Source organism: Stegostoma tigrinum, chromosome 11 (genome assembly GCF_030684315.1).
Source record: "Stegostoma tigrinum isolate sSteTig4 chromosome 11, sSteTig4.hap1, whole genome shotgun sequence".
Lineage (NCBI taxonomy): Eukaryota > Metazoa > Chordata > Chondrichthyes > Orectolobiformes > Stegostomatidae > Stegostoma > Stegostoma tigrinum.
Genome location: NC_081364.1, coordinates 72,183,811 through 72,203,504, shown reverse-complemented (window position 1 = coordinate 72,203,504; position 19,694 = coordinate 72,183,811). Strand labels below are relative to the sequence as shown.

Sequence of the window (19,694 nt, the reverse complement as noted above, 5' to 3'; positions counted from 1 at the left end):
GTATAGATTGTCGGATGGGTAGGAATCAAAGTTTGCCAGGCATCTGTGTAACCATGAGGAAGCAAGGTCGATCGGAAATAATTTTGATATGTTTTAATTCTGCTTCATTTGGAATGCAGCAGTGTGAAAAGGGAATGATGGGGAACCATTGATTTCTTCAAAATTTTTGTTGCAATGTAATGAGTGCCACTCCAGACTATGGCAGTCATATTAAAGTGTCTGCTGGGCTGCCTCCCTCGAAAATTTATAACAGAGACAGTTGTCTGAAATAATAGCATCACCATTGAAGCATCCAAAACACTTAGATGGGAAATTGTTCTCAGATCAATATTGAGGTTATATTTCTGGACAATGTGGCTCTGGTAAAATTGCTAAAGAGATGAGTTAATCTCCTCTACCCCACCTCAGCACTTCTCTGTGTTCCTCCTTCCTGTTTAGCTGCACCCTCCCTACAAACTTCCTCCAAGTTCAGTGAAGTGTCCTCCAAATGTCCGTAACATTTGAAGAAATATGTCTTCAATTAAGAATGTGACCTGCTCCCCATGTCCGAGCCTTGGTATTTCTCCCATACAATATTGCCATTGAATAATTTGCATTTTGAATTATCTAATTTGGTCATTTGCCATGTGTATTCATGGAGTCAGGCACTTTCACAAGTCAGAGACCTTGAATTAACCCTGAGCTTATTCTGTCCAGATCTTTAACGAAACTCAGAACTGTTAAAGGAGCAGGATAGAAAAATGATTTTTTTTTCAGCAAAACAGCCAATGGTGACTAATCTGACCTCAAGCTTCAGTGAATTTGAGCAAAGACAAATTCCTACATCAGTGCTCTGAATCAAACTTTGAGTTACAAGCTGTGCTTGTGAGGGTTGAATTGTCAATAGTCTGTAAAGAGCTTGAGTTTTTTTTTCAGATATGAGGAAGTTAAACTTAAATCCTCTCTTTTGGGATGTTTGTTGTCTGTCCCAGTGCAGAGGTTCTTTATTTGACATCTTTACACCTCATCTACCCACTGGCTCCCCCTCACAGCCACAAATCCCAATGTTGATAAGAGTGCCAGAAATTAAAAATGTGATCATATGCACAAGTAAAATGATTTATTTGGTGTTTTGTGACCAGTTGCAGCTGTGAAAATATTGACATGTCACACTGTGTGGTGGGTGGAAACCGAAGTTTGTCAGAAACTGAAGGAGTAATTGACAAGTAAATTCGATGTGACGACAGATTAAACCTGTTGTATGGTATTTGGGATCTAATACTGTGAAAGGAAACTGTTGGGATTCGCTGTAGGATTATGTCAGGGTTGCCTCAGGAAGATACCCCAATTGGCAGTGCAGTGAGCACCAATCCAGACAATAGCAATCACATGAAGCAACTGCTTCACTGCTTCTGCAACGTTTGGCTTATTTTGAGAGATGGGATAATGTTGAATTAGCATAAAGCTTTCAAAGCTTTTCAAAGGTAGATTAAATTTTGCTTGTCTTTCAGTATCAAGTTCTTGCATTGCCCAGAAACGGCTTTCAACAAGGGTGAAATACTGAAGAAATGGTTTTCTCTCCTTATTGCCCTGCTCTGTCTCTTCCAACCCACACCCCAGCACTGCCTCAATATGAAGGCCTGTGGGCATCCTGTGGAAGTCAAAACAATCCATCTCTCAAGGCTGTGATTTTTTGTTGTTGAATTGGGTTGGATTTAATTCTGGACGAGTTTGCCTGTTCTAAATGACTTAATTTGTCCTCTTTGATCAATTGCAGTTCTGGAAATGTTGACAGTGCAAATGGTGAGGAAAATGGAAGTTGTGTTTCTTCAGGATCCAGCGAAATAATTGCTGAGTAAGTTTAATTGCATGCATGACAAAATGAATCATTATTCAGAATATGACAAAGCGGTAGGATATAGCTGGGGAGCTAGCAGTTTGTGCAATGTTGTATAGCCATCGAATGGTAATAGCCCAGAGACAATGATTTAATAATGTTTGTACCAGCTCTCAAAGAGGGACTTGCCTACGTTCACTCCTAAGTCCTTTTACTGTGTAATACTGCGAAACCTCTCCTTTAGAAAATTGTAGCTCACTTTTGAAGACCTCAATTGAAGCTGCATCCACCACACAATGAGGCAGAGCTTTCCAGTTTCTAATGATGCCATTTAAAAAAAAAATCCTTGTCACCATTGGTTCTTTTTGCTGATCATCTTAAATCAGTGTCCTTTTCTTCTTAAGCCTTCTGTCACAAGGAACCGATTGTTCTTATCCATTCCAACCAAACCCTTATAATTTTGAACACTTTTAAAATCACTTCTTAGTCTTCTCCAAGAGCAGCCCAAGCTCCTTCAGCCTCTCCACAGGGCTGTCTAGTTTGTCATCTATGGTAATATTTTTTGTGAATGTTTTGTGCACCCTCTCAAATCCCTTCCTGAAGTGTGGTTGGTAAATACCAGAGTTGAGGGGAAATCAGGAGGTTTTTGTTTAATCATGATTAGTCAGAACATATTTGTTTTTCATACAATGCTCCAATTTTTAAAGTTCAGAATCCTGATGAGATCTTCAACCTGCACTACCACTTCTATAATTATTGTGCACACACATACACACACACTATCGCTCAAATATCAGACATGGATCATTTCAGGAAGCACCATATCATAAGATATTTATTTTGGCTACAGAAAAGAGGAAGGAACAATCCAGAATAATTTTGATTTGGAGGAGGTCCAACTTCAAAAGGAGCAAGAAGGCATTTGCAGCAAGTAAGTTTGAACACAAGTTCAGGCAAAACTGTAATGAAACAATAGTCTGTCTTACAGCAGGAGGTTGTTTAGTGACAGTGTCAGAATGTTCCCACAAGCAGGAAAGTGTGGCAAATGGTACAAATGATGAGGATTATTGATGACCCCAGTGTGTACCGAGTTAATTATAAGTAGTTCAGAAGGGAAGTGTTGAACTAAATGATGCTGGCAGCTAATGTTAAAAGGGAATCCGAATGTCGTCCTCCATTGTGAGCAGTGAAAGGGTAGCGAAAGTGGGGCTAATGGCCATAAATCACTGTTTAATCTTCACAGAGGTAAGGGCCTGGCTGCGATACTATTCAGAAGAAGTTGATGTCCAATTCACGATGAAAAGTAAATAGTTGAGACTAGGATGAGCTGAGGTTGGACAGCATTTTAGAAATGTGAACATTAAACAACTGCAGATGCTGGAAAACTGAAACGAAAATGGAAATTGCTTGAAAAGCTAAGCAGGTCTGGCAGCATCTGTGGCGAGAAAGCAGAGTTAATATTTTTGAGTAATTTGAGCCACTGAGCTTTTACAGCAATTTCTGCTTTGATTAGAACGGCTGGTTGTCCCTGGTGTTGATAACTCAGAAGGAAGTGAATTGTAGACAACTGAGGATACTGAGAAAGAAAAAAATAGCTTGAGGCTGCAGTGGCACTTTGCACAACAACCTAATCCTGTTTGAATACAGGGGGTGGTATCAGAGGACTGGAGGATTACAACATGTACTATGTTTATGTTCAAAAGTGTGTGGATAAATCCAGCAACTAGATTCATCTTATTGGCGGGACAGCATCACAGGAACTGTAATCCCAGTCTCAAGCAAGAATACTTGGGGAGCATATGGGCTAACATTTTATGCAGACTCAGAAATCTTCACCATCTGGTGTGTAACCTGTTTAATAAAACCATCTGATGAAGGCTTGTCATTCTGAATCTTCAATTTTCATGGGTATTTTAATGGATTTAACTGAAGATGAAAGGGTTTGCTTGAGGTGTTTTAAATTGTTCTTGATGTTCAATTGCAGCTGTGAAAGTGTTGAGTCCAAACACTGTCCGAATTCTGATGAAATTCAGAATTTAAGTTCACCGGAGAAGGGAGCGACAGTCAAGAAGTGAGTTTGATCCAAAATGTGACCATATTATGCTTCATTTGCAATACAGTAGTGTGTAAGGGGAATGGCTGGAGAGCTGGTGGCCATAGGTTGGATAATCAGAAATCTCTTCATGAAGGCAGAGATGTTTCCATGCTGTATGACTCTGTAACACATACCACAGAAACAAAAACACGGATATCATTCCAGATCATGGCACATTGATGAAGAAACAGCTTCTGAGTTCTTTGCATATTCTCTCCCTAATTCTGAGGAACAAGCAATACAAAGCACAAGCAGCAGTTGCGTGTGAAGGTGTTGAGTTTATCTCAGACTGAAATTTCTGGACTAATAGCAAATGTAAGCTATTGAAGAAGTGGCTTCACTCCTTGCACCTGCTCCTTTCCCCTGTTACCACCAGCCACCACCACTGCTGGCGAGCTGCTTTGGCCCTCAAGGGCATTTCTGGTAAACTTCCTGAGGAAATTTAAAGAACGTATTCACTATTTTATGCAGTTTTACATTTAGAGTGTGACCTTGTTTCATAAAGTTAGCTGATCACGGCTTAGGATGCTGAATTTTGAGACTTCATTTCTTATTTTACGGCTGGCAAGCAATTGTAGACCCAAACACCATTTTAATTTGCTTTTTCTTTTGTGGTTTATGATCAATTGCAGAAGCATAGACTTCAACAGATCAAGCTTTCTAGAAGAATATAATTTCAGTCCTGCAGAAAAGGAAACACTAATGAAAATGTAAGTTTGATTTGACATGTAGTGAAATTGTATTTTCAATGTGAAATTTAAGAATGTGAGAAGAATTGCTGGAGAACCAGAAAGACCTGTAAAATAATGTAGAGCCTTTGTCATGAATATATAAGGCACCCAATACAGGATGGCAAACAGCACTCCAACCCATGACAATCACATTCAAGAAGCTAAATAATAACTGAAAGAATCACGGACACTGCAATTCAGGGACAAAAACAAAGTTGTTGGAAAAGCTCAGCATTTCTGGCAACATCTGTGAAGGTAAGAATGGAGTTAATGTTTCAGGTCCGGGTGACCCTTCCAGTTCTGAGGGAGGGTCGCTGGACCCAAAATGTTAACTCTGTTTTTGCATTAAAGAAGCTGCTTGCCTTGCATGTCCAATGATTGCATTATTCCTAGAGATTGGCTTGTTAATATTTTTCAGTGTAAATCATCCAAAATTCTTTGTCTTTTGGAATTGTTTGTCCTACATGATCATGCTTTTGGGGTTGTTTATCTCAGATTGTCATTAGTCTAGTTTGTGATAATGATGCATTATTGCAGGAATGGTTTTCCTCTTCACACCACTTTATTAGAAGTTATCCTGCAAACTTCCTGTGAATAGTTGAAACCGAATGATACCGCTATCTAGAGCAGTCATATACTTGGCACGTGGTTTGTTTGTGATGTCCTGACTTTGGTAGCCCTCCCATTCCGTGCTGCTGTTGTACATTTTGCACATAATCGATCTTGAATTAATACTTCCTGAATCTATGAAATCCAAATGATCTTGTGAAATGATTTTTCATGTTTGAAGTTTGTAAACTAAGTGCTTTCAAAGATATTTGACTGCAGAAAGCATCGCACAAATGCATCTCTAGCTGAAATTCTAGTTATTTTTGAGCTGTACCAGATTGCTGAGGTTGTTTTACTGCTCTGAATAAGATTAGATTACCTACAGTGTGTAAACAGGCCCTTCGGCCCAACAGGTCCACACTGTCCCTTGAAGCATCCCACTCAGACCCATTCCCCGAACACGAAGGGCAATTTAGCACACGGCTGATCCGCCCAGCCTGCACATCTTTGGACTGTGGGAGGAAACTGGATCACTTGGAGGAAACTCACTCAGACATGGGGAGAATGTGCAAACTCCTCACAGACAGTCACCCAAGGCTGGAATCTAACCCGGGACCCTGGAGCTGTGAGGTGGCAGTGCTAACCACTGAGCCACCATGCTGCCCTGCATGACACTTTGGCAGCATGGGGTTAAAGATGGGATTATTCTGGTTTGTCTGGCCGTTCGATTAAATTCTGTGCTTTTTGATTAAGACGAAAGAACATTTATCCACTAGATTTGAGTGCTGAACTGGACTTGGGGACATTAAAGTTTGAGATTCTTACCTTTATATATACAGTGATTTATTTTCTTTTGTACATGGTTTGCTTACTCATTTATTTTGTTTTCTTGAGTTGATATTGTTTTGTCGTTTTTATAATCAAGAAAGCCAATGCCTGAAGGGCCGAGCACAGATAAATTACTTGTGAGCAAATACAAATGCAAATTTTTGCAGTATTGCATTGAGAAAAATGGTCAATTTGAGGGAGTGAGGATTTTCAGGGAATATTTTTACTTCAGATGAAATAGCAAGCGTTCACAACTGGGCTGCACTGAAGTTTGAAATAAAGCTCAAACAATTTATGAAAAATGCAGCAAAGGAAAAATCCCTCTTGTTAATCAAACAATTAGGACACAGTTGGCCAGGCAGCATCAGAGGAGCAGGAAAGCTGATGTTTCGGGTCTGGGCCCTCCTCCAGAAATTTTCTGAAGAACGGTTCAGACCTGAAATGCCAGCTTTCCTGAGCCCCTTGTCTGCTAGCCTGCTGTGATCATCCAGCTCCACACCTTGTTATCTCAGACTCCAGCATCAGCAGTACCTACTAATTCAGAACACAGTTGGGATGCCTTTTGCATTGCTATTCACTCTAACCCACCCAGTTGTCTTTTTGGGTAAATGAAACAAAGTTTTAGAAATCTAAGCCACAGGGATTGGTGGTTATCTGGAAATTCTTCTCCAACACCTAGCTACTCACGTCTGGATGGACACAGCTAATTGTGGATACCAAATTGGTGCGGATTAATTTCACAATATTCCTGTACGAATGTCTCAAGAGACATATAGGGATGAAGTGTATGAAGGAACCTAAATTATCCTGATTCCCGATTGAGGACAGTGTAATCCTCATGAAAGTAATGTGCTGGTTTGGCATGTTATTTGGTATGTTAATCTCCTTTTGAATTCAAGTTTTTTGGGTTGAGTAAAGTAGAAAATTATCATTTTTGTTTTTTACAGAATAGTAGCTTACAACCTGTCAGTCTGACATTGAAGAAAACACAGATATTGAGGGGTTGAGTAAAAGCATGGTCAAAACATGGGTTTAAAGGAACATCTTGAGTGAGGGCAGAAGAGGCAGGAATATATCCAGTGAAGTTGTCATCGATGAAACAATTAATCTCAGATGCGCAAGTGGCCAGAATTGAAAAGAAAGTGCACCCATATATCATTATTTCAATTCTGGAATACTCTAATACTTTAAGAATACACTTCTCTCCAGTGCCATTGCAATCTAAGATTATGTTGTGCTTGCTTTAGGAAATGATCCTTTTCGATGGTGGAAGGATGATAATGAGTAATTAAATGAAATGATGTTGTACACTGCAGCTGATTAGAGGTTTCAGATTACTCGTTAGGGATGTAGTAACTTGTTAATGAATCTATTGGAAACAGAGACTTTAATTCTAGTGGGACGACAGAAAAGTGTTTTGGGTCAAATTTTGGACTCTGCACAGTACTAATTAAGTTCTACCATATTGTCAGCAGGGTAGAGGCTCTTTAGCTCAGCAACTTATTTCCCAGCCACGAAGACTTTCAGTAGGATATGGAATTTTTTGGTTTTGTGATCTTTTGAATTGATTTTTCTTTCTATATATTTTTGGAGGGTTACTGTTCGAGTGTTTGTAATGTGATGTAAGCATTTCTGAAAGATTCAGGACCAAATGAGCCCAGGCAGCTTCCTTAGGTCACGTTTCCAGTGTGTTTCAGTTAGTCACTGTTTCCGAGAGGTAACATAACAAATAACATTTCCACAGCCTTGTCCCTCCATCTCTGCAATTTCCATGTGTCCACTTCAGACGTTTCTCTTTCTTCCTGTTTCACTTTCTTCCAGTTTCACTTTCTTCCCTATCCCGGATTATGTTTGTCCTGTTGTTACCAGCCATGGCTTCAGCTGTTTAGACTCTAAAATCTGAAATGCACAGTATGCTTTTCTCCATTTTTTAGAAAGCAGATTAAAAACTTCACCTTTTTATCAAGCTTTTCATAATTCTTCTGACCTCACTGAAAAACAATCTCTTGACATTTCCAAAAATGAGTCACTTCATTTCATAATTTGCCATGTTCACTAGTTAATATCATTCAGCACCTTACCAGTGTGGGCCAGCTGTGTTTTTGAATCATTGCAAAAGAGTACGACCTATGCCAACTGATCTGAAAGCAGATGAAGTCAAAATAGTCCCTCCAGTGTAAACTATTTCTAAGTCGTATATCTTTCTCAAACAACAAGAGGCTATTGCTGCATATGGCACTATGGCTGCCTAGCACTTCCTACACCAACCACTGTTTAACAGGAATGGAGCTGGTAAAGTCTGAGTGAAGCCCCAATGTCTGTGTGTAATGTTTCACATCATATAATTTCTGTGCTGTAATGATCTATTATGAACGGACTCAAATAAGTGATCATCTGTTTCAGTGTAGGGCTGCAGATAAGGAAATTCCAAATTAAAAACTAGAACAGCACTTTCAGTGTAAAATATTCCATGTAAATTGGGGATGCTAATCAAACAAATGTTTACTTTTTGGAGTCTTTGGAACGTCAAAGGTTTCTCCTGCCTATTGCATCATAGACCATAGCTGCAACTCAGTCCATCTCCCAATTCACAACAAGACTCATCATTCTGATGTTTGCTGGCCCACGTTGTCTCTCGGTTGACCAATGTCTGAACTTTAGATTTTTTTTCGAAAAAACTTTCAATTCTTGTGTTCACATCCTTTCATGTTCTTATTTTGCTTTTGTCTGGAATTATTTTAGGTCCCAAACTTTGCCTGGAACTTTTCTGTTCTGCCAAGTCCAGTGTGCTGTGTACTACTTGATTTTTTTCTTCATCAGCCCACCACCGTTAGTGCTACTTCCTGCAGATGTATAGTTTCTTCCTCTAGACATCACCATCTCTCACCTTTAAGAAACTCATGAAGAGTCACTATTACCAAATGTTTGGACACCTGTTTGAATATCTCCTCCTTTGTCAGTTTTTGTATGGTTAATCTGCTGTGAAGTGCCCTGGGGAGTTTTTCTGTGCAAAGGGTTCGATTTCAGTGGTGTGATGACTTCTCTGTGCCGCTGACGTCTTGTTGCAAAAAAGTAACCATTGATTTACCTGTGAAATAATGCTACGTGGCCTCTCAGTATTAGCCAGGCAGGCAGTTAAAATAAGTGAATTGAAAGCTGACTATGTTGGAGTATTTCATTATTCATCCTCAGCTGGACCCAATTTATCCATGTTACCGAGGTATCCAACTGCTGGCAATGCAACTCCCAGAACAAAGACAAACAAATCATCATTATCCTTGTGTTTTTCTTTGTTCATCTGATTTGTCCCATTTGACTTTTATAAAGAAGATTTTTTGTTAAAGCTCACTTTCTCTTTACTAGCAAACTCTAAACACCAAGAGGTCCTGCTGGTGTAATAAGTAACCTCAGACACATGTGAAATCACTTTATACGTGAGCCTTAAGCTTACTTGTGCAATCGACATAGAAGAAAACTTGGAAACATGGCCAACTTGCAGTTTCCATCCATGGCCAGCGTAATTCGAACTTGGACAGTCATTTCTTCATCATTGGGTCAAAGTGCCACACAGCCCCCCTCTGATGGCACAGCAGGATCACCATTGCCATGTGCACTGCAGCAGCTCAAGATGGCAGCTCATCTCCTGTGTGAGCACGATGACCCCATATTCCAACTTTAATCTATTGCATTTACATTTGTAGAATTAGAAGCTTTTTTCCCACACGTTTTGCTTCCCCGATAAACAGATATAAACTCTGACTTTATTTCCAGTGCTATACCTGAAATTCTTGAAATCTGGCTGGAGGAGTCTGCCGAAGACTTTCGTCAAGTTCCAACTTACTCTTGTCTCCGGAAGGTACTTTGCTACTTGAACCAGACAGTGCCGGGGTCAGATGCTGAACATCGGGCCCAGAAACTCCTGAGTCGGTTTTTGGCGGAGGAAACAGCGGAGAAAGAGATGTTCAGTAAGATTTATAATTATGTTGCAAAAATGTGGTTTTAATTCTGGGAGCCTCCCTACAAGTTTGTGTGCGGCTTGCCCCTCTGTCTCAGGATTTAGTTCATTTTGGTTTCCTTTGACAAGCTTCAAAATTACTTCCAAATTTTTGGGTAAACGAAGTTAATTAAAATTATTGCTGAATGATTACCCCTGTACTACATGATGTACAAGACAAAATTCTGCATAGATTTGATACTCTAATATGGTCCGATAAGACCCAGCAGCATGTAATATGACTTTCTGGACAATTTCCTTTTGAACTGTTGCCGTCAATGACATTTTATTTTATAATCTGATGTAATAAGTTTGCAAGTTATTGTGAAACAATAGATTGTGATTCGGAAGATTTCCTAAAGCTAGAAATTGGGATGGGAATCTGTCATTAAATACAATTTCTTTTGCAATTGAGATGCTCCCAACAAGAGGATTTCAGTGCAATATCATATTAATTTCACCAAATCTAGATTTAGAAGTATGAATATTAGATAACTATTGTAAACCAATGCATGACTTCTATTCACACGTTTGTGAGATATTTTAGAGCAATGTGAACTTTGGGCACAAAATAAATGTCTATCTTCACTTGCACAGAAGGCTACCATAGAAGAGTTAGATTCTATATTGGAGAAGAACACGACCAAACCATCGAACAAGTTGACGAAAAGCTCCTGTCCTACCCATCACGCTTCATTGCAGAGCAGCTGACTTTTATGGATGCTGTGAGTAAACAGGAATCTGGGGCCCAGTCATTCTGAATAAGATATTTCAGTCAGCAGTAGGCATCTGAATCTCTCTGTGTTGTTAAATGCTATTACTGCTCCACCAGTCGTTATAACTGAATTCCCTTCAAAATGCAGTCTTCCAAGATGTTAAAATGTGTTGTTTGACGTGTAACTTCAGTATCTCGCTTGAAATACCTGCCAACTAATACTTCAGCACTTGTCATTTGTTTTGAATGAACGTCATGTGAAATAAGTGACCTGAGAGAGCACTGAAAATCCTTTGTAACTTAGTGTTGAACCTTGACAAAATGAATAGTATTTTAGGGTAAAAGTTTAATTGTTTCATCATAACAGTCACTGATTCTTCAAGAGTCCACTGATTTTGTTTGTAGTATCCAGGATGGCAATTTTGTTGTTTTCCCAAAATCTTCTGGAGTGGAATCAGCCACAGGGTATTCCAGTCTCGTCTGCAAGGTGGCTTGATGTCTACCTCTAAAAAATGAGACTCGTAGTTGCTGAATCAAAATTTGAGTTATGTCAAAGTCTGGTCATAGGCTTAGGCTTGAAGTGGATGTTCAGTGGTCTGTATGTCAGCATTGGGTGTGACTCTAGAATGTAAGTAGTCCTCTAGGTCTCAAAAATCCCAAGCATATGTTAGTGTTCAGAACAGGGGTGCAGCGATCTCATCTGGAAGTGACCACTTTGTCAAAAGTTGGTTTTGGTTATGGGATAAGAGATAATGTGAACTGCAGATGCTGAAGAACCCGAGATAACAAAGCACAGAGCTGGGTGAGCACAGTTGCTCCTAAGATGCTGCTTGGCCTGCTGTGTTCCTCCAACTCCACACTTTGTTATCTCAGTTTGTTAAGGGGCAGCTGCTTTTCTGCACAGAGTTCCAAAGGTAACTGTCTGTTTTCACTGCAGTTTCTGTTGCATATGTGTATGTATATACCGACTGGCACTTAGAGTCTAATCATGTGACATAATGATGACAGCAGCCATTTTTGGTGGGCAGCAACCTCGTTGGGTGTCTGTCGAGGAATGTAGCTGCTTTTCTTTTGTTCACAAACTTGTGAATAGAAGTCATGCATTGGTTTACAATAGTTATCTAATATTCATACTTCTAAATCTAGATTTGGTGAAATTAATATGATATTGCACTGAAATCCTCTTGTTGGGAGCATCTCAATGTTCTTTTGAATCATAGAGATCTGCAGTGAGGGCTGTGAGTCTTTTTTTCAAATCAGTGGTTTGACCTGATGAATCTCAAAGCGGTTTTTTTGATCCTCATTGCCAGTTCTTTTTTTTTCCTTTACCGCACAGGTCCAGGGGGCTGAAGCATTAAACAGCAGGAGTTTTATTATGTAGTTTGCTGTCGAGGCAGCAGGGTTAGCCTAAGCTATTCCTTGCCAGAAATGATCGCTGACATCATTGTGATGTGATCAGACTGTTAAAAGTGAGAGCCCACCATGCTTGCATAAACATGCAACAGTTTCCCACTTGATGGTTTCTGAGCATTCCATTCTATTCCAACCTGTCACAGCCAACTCTGGCTTTGAAAGTGACGAGACTGTCAAATTTCTCCATTCTGAATGAAGTTACGGGGATCTGAAGGAACTATTTGCCAGCTGTGTTAACTTTCACTGTTGGGGCATAATTGTTGATGGGAGTTGCTCATCTTGAAGAGGGAGACAGAAGGACTTTATGCAATCTGAATGGCCAGTTGACAAGCTTGGATGTTTGGCAATATTCGTGTTCAGCATGAAACCAACAGTGGGGAAGTGTTGATATTGAGATCTGTTGAACCAACAGAGGGCCGGGCTGCCATTGTGTTCTGTCAACCTGCCTTGGTGCGAGAAGTAGACATGATGCAGGGCTGCTATACTGATGCCCAGCCTGTCTAGCCTGTGGGCCACCAGGGCTGAACATCAGTAGCAGTGACTATTGCCAGCAGAGCCGTGCATTGATGGTGTGCGTGGAGCCAACAGTCGGAGTTGGGTGGAGATAACCGGTGATTTTAAATCTAACCTACAAATAGGAAGCAGATGACTGAAAATTTGAGGGTTTTGATCTGTCTGAATAGCCTATGTGCCCTTGTGCATCAATGTGAGTAATATGTAGCCAGTCATTGACATTATATCATGCAGTTTTAATGTACAGTTGCAAACTAGCAGGACGAATGTACCCATGGATGGACAAATCTTGTTTGTCGTTCATTGCTAAAAACATGGCACGACTGACACCTTTAACCTTTGTTTCCTTTTTATTTTTGATCAGGATCTTTTTCGGAAACTTGTGCCCAGCCAATGTTTAGGGTCCATCTGGTCTCAACGAGGGAAGGAAGAAAAACAGCATCTGGTATCAACCGTCCAGGCCACCATTACACAGTTCAATAATGTTACAAAATGTGTCACCAGCACCATATTAAGACCTCAACAGTTGAAACCATGGCAGAGGGCTAAAATCATTGAGAAATGGATTGATGTTGCCCAGGTACACTATTCTTTATTGGTTTTTAGCCTTTGTGACATGTTAAAGTCCACAGTGCATGAAACAACCATGGTGGAAGAGAGCAAGCCATTAACACTATGTGTTGATATGTCCAAGGTTTGAAAGCCTCTTGAACTGGCAAGCAGAATACTTTTCTGAATAAGAGTTGAATGCTTCATGGAAAATCCTAGCATACATAATTTCTGTAGTGCTGGCTGCTAATAGTTCTTGCCTCAGTTTACAGTTGCATTGAAATATTAATGTATTTTTTTCTAATCAAAAATATTTATGTGGATAAAAAAGGCAAACTGATTTCAGATTTTTACTGGCCCTTCAAAAATGAAGTTAGTTGTTGGGCATTACATAGAGTTATTTGCCTCCCTTCCAAGCTGTAGTCAGTTTATGAAACAGTGTACATTTTATTCCCAATGTTCTGCATTCTGTATGCCTACATGACGGCACTTCAGTAACTTGCCTGGTTGTCTGTTTCCTATGTGTTTGCCAAAGGAATTTGTCTCAGCATGTTAGTCAGCAATCGGGAAAAGAGTGAGGAAGGGCTGTCAGATCTGATACCAGGTTTGTACTTGTCGCCAACATGTGGCATTCCCACTCGTACATTTGGAAAGGATCAGGATAGGAACCAAGTCATTAACTAATTAAGTAAAGGAAATAATTGATTCTTACTGATCTTGTAATCCTAAATTGCACTGGATTTTGCAACAAAACTGTACTTTCAATGTATTTTCCCGTATACACGTGACAACAAAATATTCATTCATTAGTAAAGTTTGGAATGAAAGTTCACAATAATTCTGTTGCCAGCTAATTTAGAGAAGTCTGGTTTGGGTCTTGGCAACACTGCCTGCATCAGTTTTGACTCGATAAGAGTCTTGAGGCATTAATGGGACCTTGATGGGGATTTGAAAGTCTGTCTCCAGTTTTACAATATGGAGCAGTTCACCCGAATGTAGGCTGACACCCAGTCGTAGACATGGATGAAAGAGTTCCTGACATATCCACCGGCACTATCAAAGGCTACTCTGAAGAGGAATCACTTGATCACTTGGCTGACTTTTCTAGTTCTGATTTTGAGTTTTTACAATAGTTGACAAGGAGTGGCTTCCATGTTGAAGTGCCCTCCATTACTTCCATTTTACTGCAGCAGCTTTATTTCCCTGAAGCCGGAAGACTCTGGGCTTGAGAACCTACCTGCTGGCCTTAATCAGATAAGGCTCTTATGATTATGCCAATTGACGCACCTCCAAAGAAATCCCAAATGGTGTGATCACCCTGCCCCTCCCTGGCCTTCCTCCCCAAGCAGAAGTGGCTTTGAGACCTGATAACAAACACTCGCAGGCTTCCTCCTCATCTCCACCACACCCCAAAGTACACATTTGGGAGGTTTGATTTGATCCAGTTTTCTCCCTACCTCCAACAGGTTGGGGGGGTGGTGGAAACAGATGAAGGACATTCAGCTGCTAATCTAGGTAAGATTAGTTAACTCAGTATCAATAACGTAGTGATTCATAAAAGGAGACCCAATTTCCTGATTTGTCTGTTTTCCCTCGAATGAGTATCTCACGTGACTGGTCCTGCCCTCCTATTCTGTCAGATAATATAACCTATCATTCATTTATGAGCAAAATGTGATGGATATAACAAAGATGATTACCCCGCCTCCAGCCCCCTACCTTCGCTACTTCTACCACTCAGATGTCCATGTCTCAATCCTACACATTTTAAGCTCTCCTTTGGTGTCAGTAATCATATCTAACCAGTCACAGGCTGGCAGCAAGTGAACTGAAGAGGTTGTCTCAGAGGGATACAAAATGAATATCAAGGTTTGAGTTGCCAAGAATCATGGAATTCTTTCCCTCAAAAAGTTTGTTTGTTAATGCTGTTATTTTCTCAGCTAACATTTTACTGATAGAACCTTTTTAAAAAGTCTGAGGTGTTGGGTAATGGAGAGTCACTGCTTTTTCCACAGAACTCACGGCTTTTTTTCTCTGACAGGAATGTCGGATCTTGCAGAATTTCTCGTCAGTGCATGCTATTACCACTGCATTGCAATCAAATAGTGTGTTCAATTTGAAGAAGACTTGGGCAGCCGTGTCAAAGTAAGTCATTGTTCAGAAAGAGCCATGTAATTTTTATTTAATAAATATGAGGTAGGAAATTGCAGGTTTGACCTCCAGGTTTACTTGCACAAGTGATCTTCACACACTCGGTGCATTAACAGGATTACCAGAGGCACTACAGTGTAATCCTAACAATTGGCTAATTGGCAGAATCTTTCATTCTTTCACGAAGGAGCAAAGAGTTAATTTGTTTAAGTGGAAAAAGAAAACTGTTTGGCAACTTGAAATATTTAACTATCGTGTTCCAAAACTGATCTGCTGTTGGATGGAACGTAACACAGTTTCCTGTGGATATGCTGTGATGGGGTGATATAAGCCAGAGGTTTATGTGGGATACTAAAATACAAAGACAACAATTATTTTAATCTCCCAAGAAAGCACTCTATAACACTTTGAAGTGCACACCTGTAGTTTATGTTTGTGTGCCTCAGACCGTTTGATCATGGTTGTTTTTTGTAGGCAGCTTGGGAATGAAATCTCTCTTGCTGCAATGAGATTCACCAAAACGACTGCACTCAAGAGCTTTTGCGGCACAATGGCAGTATCCCCATCCCTGGGTTTCAACAATCAGGGTTCAAGTTCTACCTGCCCCAGAGATTGCCAAAACATTTCTGAAAAATTTGGCTAAAATAACTATACTTACTGTAAAAATGCTTCACTGCCGTTCACTGTCTGTATTACTTGCTTATTTGTCAGATTCTATGTCGGCTGTTTGTTATCTTGACTCTATTCTGTCAAGAGTAATTTGTCTCATTCTCTTGACTAGGAGCAGGAAGACAACATTTGAAGACCTTTCAAACAATGAAGAAGATAACTTTATAGCAAGTAGAGAGCTGCTAATGGAGGTAAGGTGTTGCACTTGGCCCAGTGTGACTATATTCAGGGCGTGATCAATAGTTTCTAGTAAAATATCTGCAATGAACTCAGTTGGTGACTGAATGCGTACAGATTCTGTCAATCAATACTGCAACAGGAATATATGTATTGCAGTCCAGGTGGTCTGGCTTGGTTCAAGTCTTCCAAGATTGTTTTGCCATGATTCTTATAATTGCTGATGATATTGCAGTTAACATTTTAATCAACATCTAATGTGGTTATGCTGCAGTGATGCAGCCTTCATAGATTATCTTTCTCAGTGTTCATTATCTTGGAAATTTGAACTGAAGCAATGTTTAAAGTGTGATATGTGCCAATTTCTTTTTCTTTTGCTTTGTACACTTCAAGGGCCTTGTAATTAATAAAAGCCAAGGCAAAACATTAAGAGATTTAACTGGTTCTCATAAGTGTTTTTACTCAATTACCATGTCTTCCTTTTATTGTTCTCCGCAGTAAGGACTATTTGCTGCGTAGGAATGGAGAGATATTCATATCTCTTTGTTTGTTCAGGATTTCAGACATCGACTATCTAGTTTCAACTAGCGTGGACGAAAATTGACAAGTTTCTAGCCATTCCTCCTCACTCCTTTTATCATGCTCTTTGTCCACTCATTTTGCTCCTGAATTTGACAAAATAACAAAATAGTTGGTTAGATATAAATATTTTGGTGCCACTTTACCAAACTAGTTGTCCAGCTCAGAAAATAGTCAAAGTTTTCTTATTCCCTAAATCATTCTTAGATGGAATTGAAGCATTTTTAAGCTGGTATTTGAAGAGGGAGAAATGCAGTAATCATGCTAGCATGTTGTCAGTTTGACAGACACTCCATGTTTCAAACTGCTCAATGTTCTAGTTGCAGTGAACGATCTTTTTACATTGCTTTCCAGATGTTTGCCCCAGAATTTCTACTGCCCTGCTGTCACACTTTGTTTATTGTGTGTTGTGATTGGTGCACTGTACAGAATTTCAACATATTTTTCTGATCTAGATTGAATCTAAAAGTAGGTTTGCTTTTATAATCAAAAATGTGTGCTCTGCATGATGATTGTTTTTGTGGTGCAAAATTCTGTAAGTATACAGGGGAAAATGTGAGTTCATGATTGGACAGTTGTATAACTTCCATAAAGCTTTCTCCCAGATTATGCAGTGAATTACAGTGCATGGTTTGCTAATCTTTCAGCATCTTACACAAATGTGTTTTGGCAGTGGTGCAGGGCACCGTGGTAGTTCTTGCTGTGTGTACATTAATGCCCAAGACACAAAAGCTCCAAGTATGAACAGCAGGTTCACAGATGACACAAGAATTGGAGCGGTAGTAAGTAGCAAAATGCCTTAGTTTCCAGGCACACATTGTTCCAGCTGTGGCGCAACTAATGTTATTTACTGTTCCATCATTACACCTTTGCTCTTATATTCAGGCAAGTATCCAATATTTTACCAACTTATCCACAGGTCCTCCTGCCTTCAAGAATATGTTTATGCACACACCAAGGTCCTTCTGATCCTCTGTCATACAGACCCAAAACAATAACTTTCCTGCTCCTCTGATGCTGCATGGCCTGCTGTGTTCATCCAGCTCCACACCTTATTATCTCATTGAACATATATTCTCCTGACTTATTAGACTCCCAAAATGCTTCACCTCACACTTTTCTGGATTGAATTCTATTTGCCTCTGTTCAAGCCTTCTAACCAGCCCATATGTGTAACCCGAGAGACTAAGGCTTTTTGCTGTCTACAACCGTCCAATTCTTGTGTCATCTGTGAACCGGCTGTTCATACTTGGAGCTTTCGTGTCTTCAACATTCAGGAAGAACTATTACTGTACCCTCTGGTATGCTGCTGGATGAAAGCATCAAGTTGCCGAAAAGCCCCTCAAAAATCGCATTTACTTCCCGCCACAAACCCAATATTGCTTCCAATTTGCCAATTCCGATAGATCTCCTAGGCTCTTAGGTTCTGAACCAACCCACCGTCTGAGACCATTAAATTATTTCTTTGGGTAAGAGAGGTGTCCTATGAAAAGACATTGAGAAGAATTATATTCTTGAGTTTAGAAAAAAATTACATTTAAACTTGTTGAGACAAAGTTTTGGAGATCTGGTGAGGTAAATTGTTTTTATCTTCAAGCGAAATTGCACATTACGTAGAAAATTTCCAATCTCCAAATGATGAACTTACTCAAATATTGAGTTTGGTTTACAGTTCACAGATCAGGGATCAAATGTTGAACTTGTCTGGCCTTTATAACTCCAACTTTGCATTCCACCGTATGACAGTCTAAAATTTTGAGTTCTAAGTTTTGATTCTAAATAGATTTAGTTGCATGATCAAAGAAATAAATAAGACATGGAGTAGTATGTTTGGGAACTATGACACTGAATTCACAATGGATTAAACAAATTCACCTCTCTTTTTCTAGGATATAGTTCAGGGAATTGTGCCGTACCTGGGAACTTTCTTAACAGAGTTTTCAGTGCTGGATTCAGCTTTCCCTAATTACTATTCAGTAAGTCTCTTTTACAAGATTTGGATTCCTTATTTGCTGATGACCGCTATTGTTACAGTTTAGGATATCCTAAATCAGATTAATTTGATGCTTTGTGCTGTGAATCAAACAATTTGTAAACAAAGGAACATTCAATTCACTTTGCAGTTAATTGAATATGGGTTTAGTTTTACAAAAAGTTGGATAAGTTGCAAATCATTTTTATTCTGTACAGCTAAATTTGGTACCTGGATGTCACTGCCTATTGAGAAGTTGAGCAGCTGAGAATGCCACCAGCTTGGCACTGACCTACTTGACTGGAGCAAAGGGCTCTATGTAATGTCCACAGTTGGACCTGGTGGTATGATAGATCATTTGTGATTGACCTTTGACGATATCCTAAAATGGAAGCAAGTTTACAGAGCTTGTATTTCACTTCTGATCTTTTAAATTTCATGATCGTGTAGTACCATTTGATCTTTGTCCATATTGAATTAATTTTCTTTGTCCTTGTCTATCTCTTACAGAATGGCTGGATCAACTTTGACAAGAGACAAAAAGTTAGTACTGAAAATTGCATTGTGCAAAATGTTTGGAATTGTCTGAAAGGGGAAAAGCATGCTTTTCACTCATGTGCTGCTTTATTTGCTTGATGGGAGTGTAGGGGGATCTACAGCTGCATCCTAAATGTATATGGTCACTAATAAATCCAATAAAGAATTAAGGAGATGCTTTGTGGCTCAGAGCAGCCACATTGCAGAAGCTGCTGCTACCAGGACTCGTTGAGAGGATGAGCACAGATGAGTTTGAGAGAAAGTTAGATGTCAGAAAGGACACAAAGAGGCATATTAAGAGTTGAATCGAGGTGGGAGAGGTGTATAGATCAGCATCGAGCAGTTCAGCCAAATGGCTTGCTTTTGCGCTGCTAATGTGCTGCAATTTACCTTTGAGCAGTCACAG

The 19,694-nt window shown here is 39.7% G+C and overlaps 1 protein-coding gene across 1 annotated transcript; it reads left to right on the top strand.

Annotated features, from left to right (window-relative positions):
- Positions 1 to 1,762: 1,762 nt before the first annotated feature.
- Positions 1,763 to 19,387, top strand: LOC132210197 (ral guanine nucleotide dissociation stimulator-like 1). Its single transcript, XM_059649622.1, has 11 exons — positions 1,763 to 1,834; positions 2,667 to 2,747; positions 3,801 to 3,887; positions 4,544 to 4,621; positions 9,791 to 9,984; positions 10,611 to 10,738; positions 13,019 to 13,234; positions 15,245 to 15,348; positions 16,136 to 16,214; positions 18,669 to 18,755; positions 19,262 to 19,387. Exons 4-11 carry the CDS (start codon positions 4,614 to 4,616, stop codon positions 19,385 to 19,387), a joined length of 942 nt encoding a protein of 313 aa, XP_059505605.1. The 5' UTR covers positions 1,763 to 1,834; positions 2,667 to 2,747; positions 3,801 to 3,887; positions 4,544 to 4,613.
- The last annotated feature ends 307 nt before the right edge of the window (positions 19,388 to 19,694 follow it).

Excerpts from the sequence above, each read along its gene's own strand:
- LOC132210197 (XM_059649622.1), top strand. Across the intron at positions 9,985-10,610 it reads AGCGGAGAAAGAGATGTTCA|AAGGCTACCATAGAAGAGTT; the intron begins GTAAGATTTATA and ends TCACTTGCACAG. Across the intron at positions 16,215-18,668 it reads GTAGAGAGCTGCTAATGGAG|GATATAGTTCAGGGAATTGT; the intron begins GTAAGGTGTTGC and ends CTCTTTTTCTAG.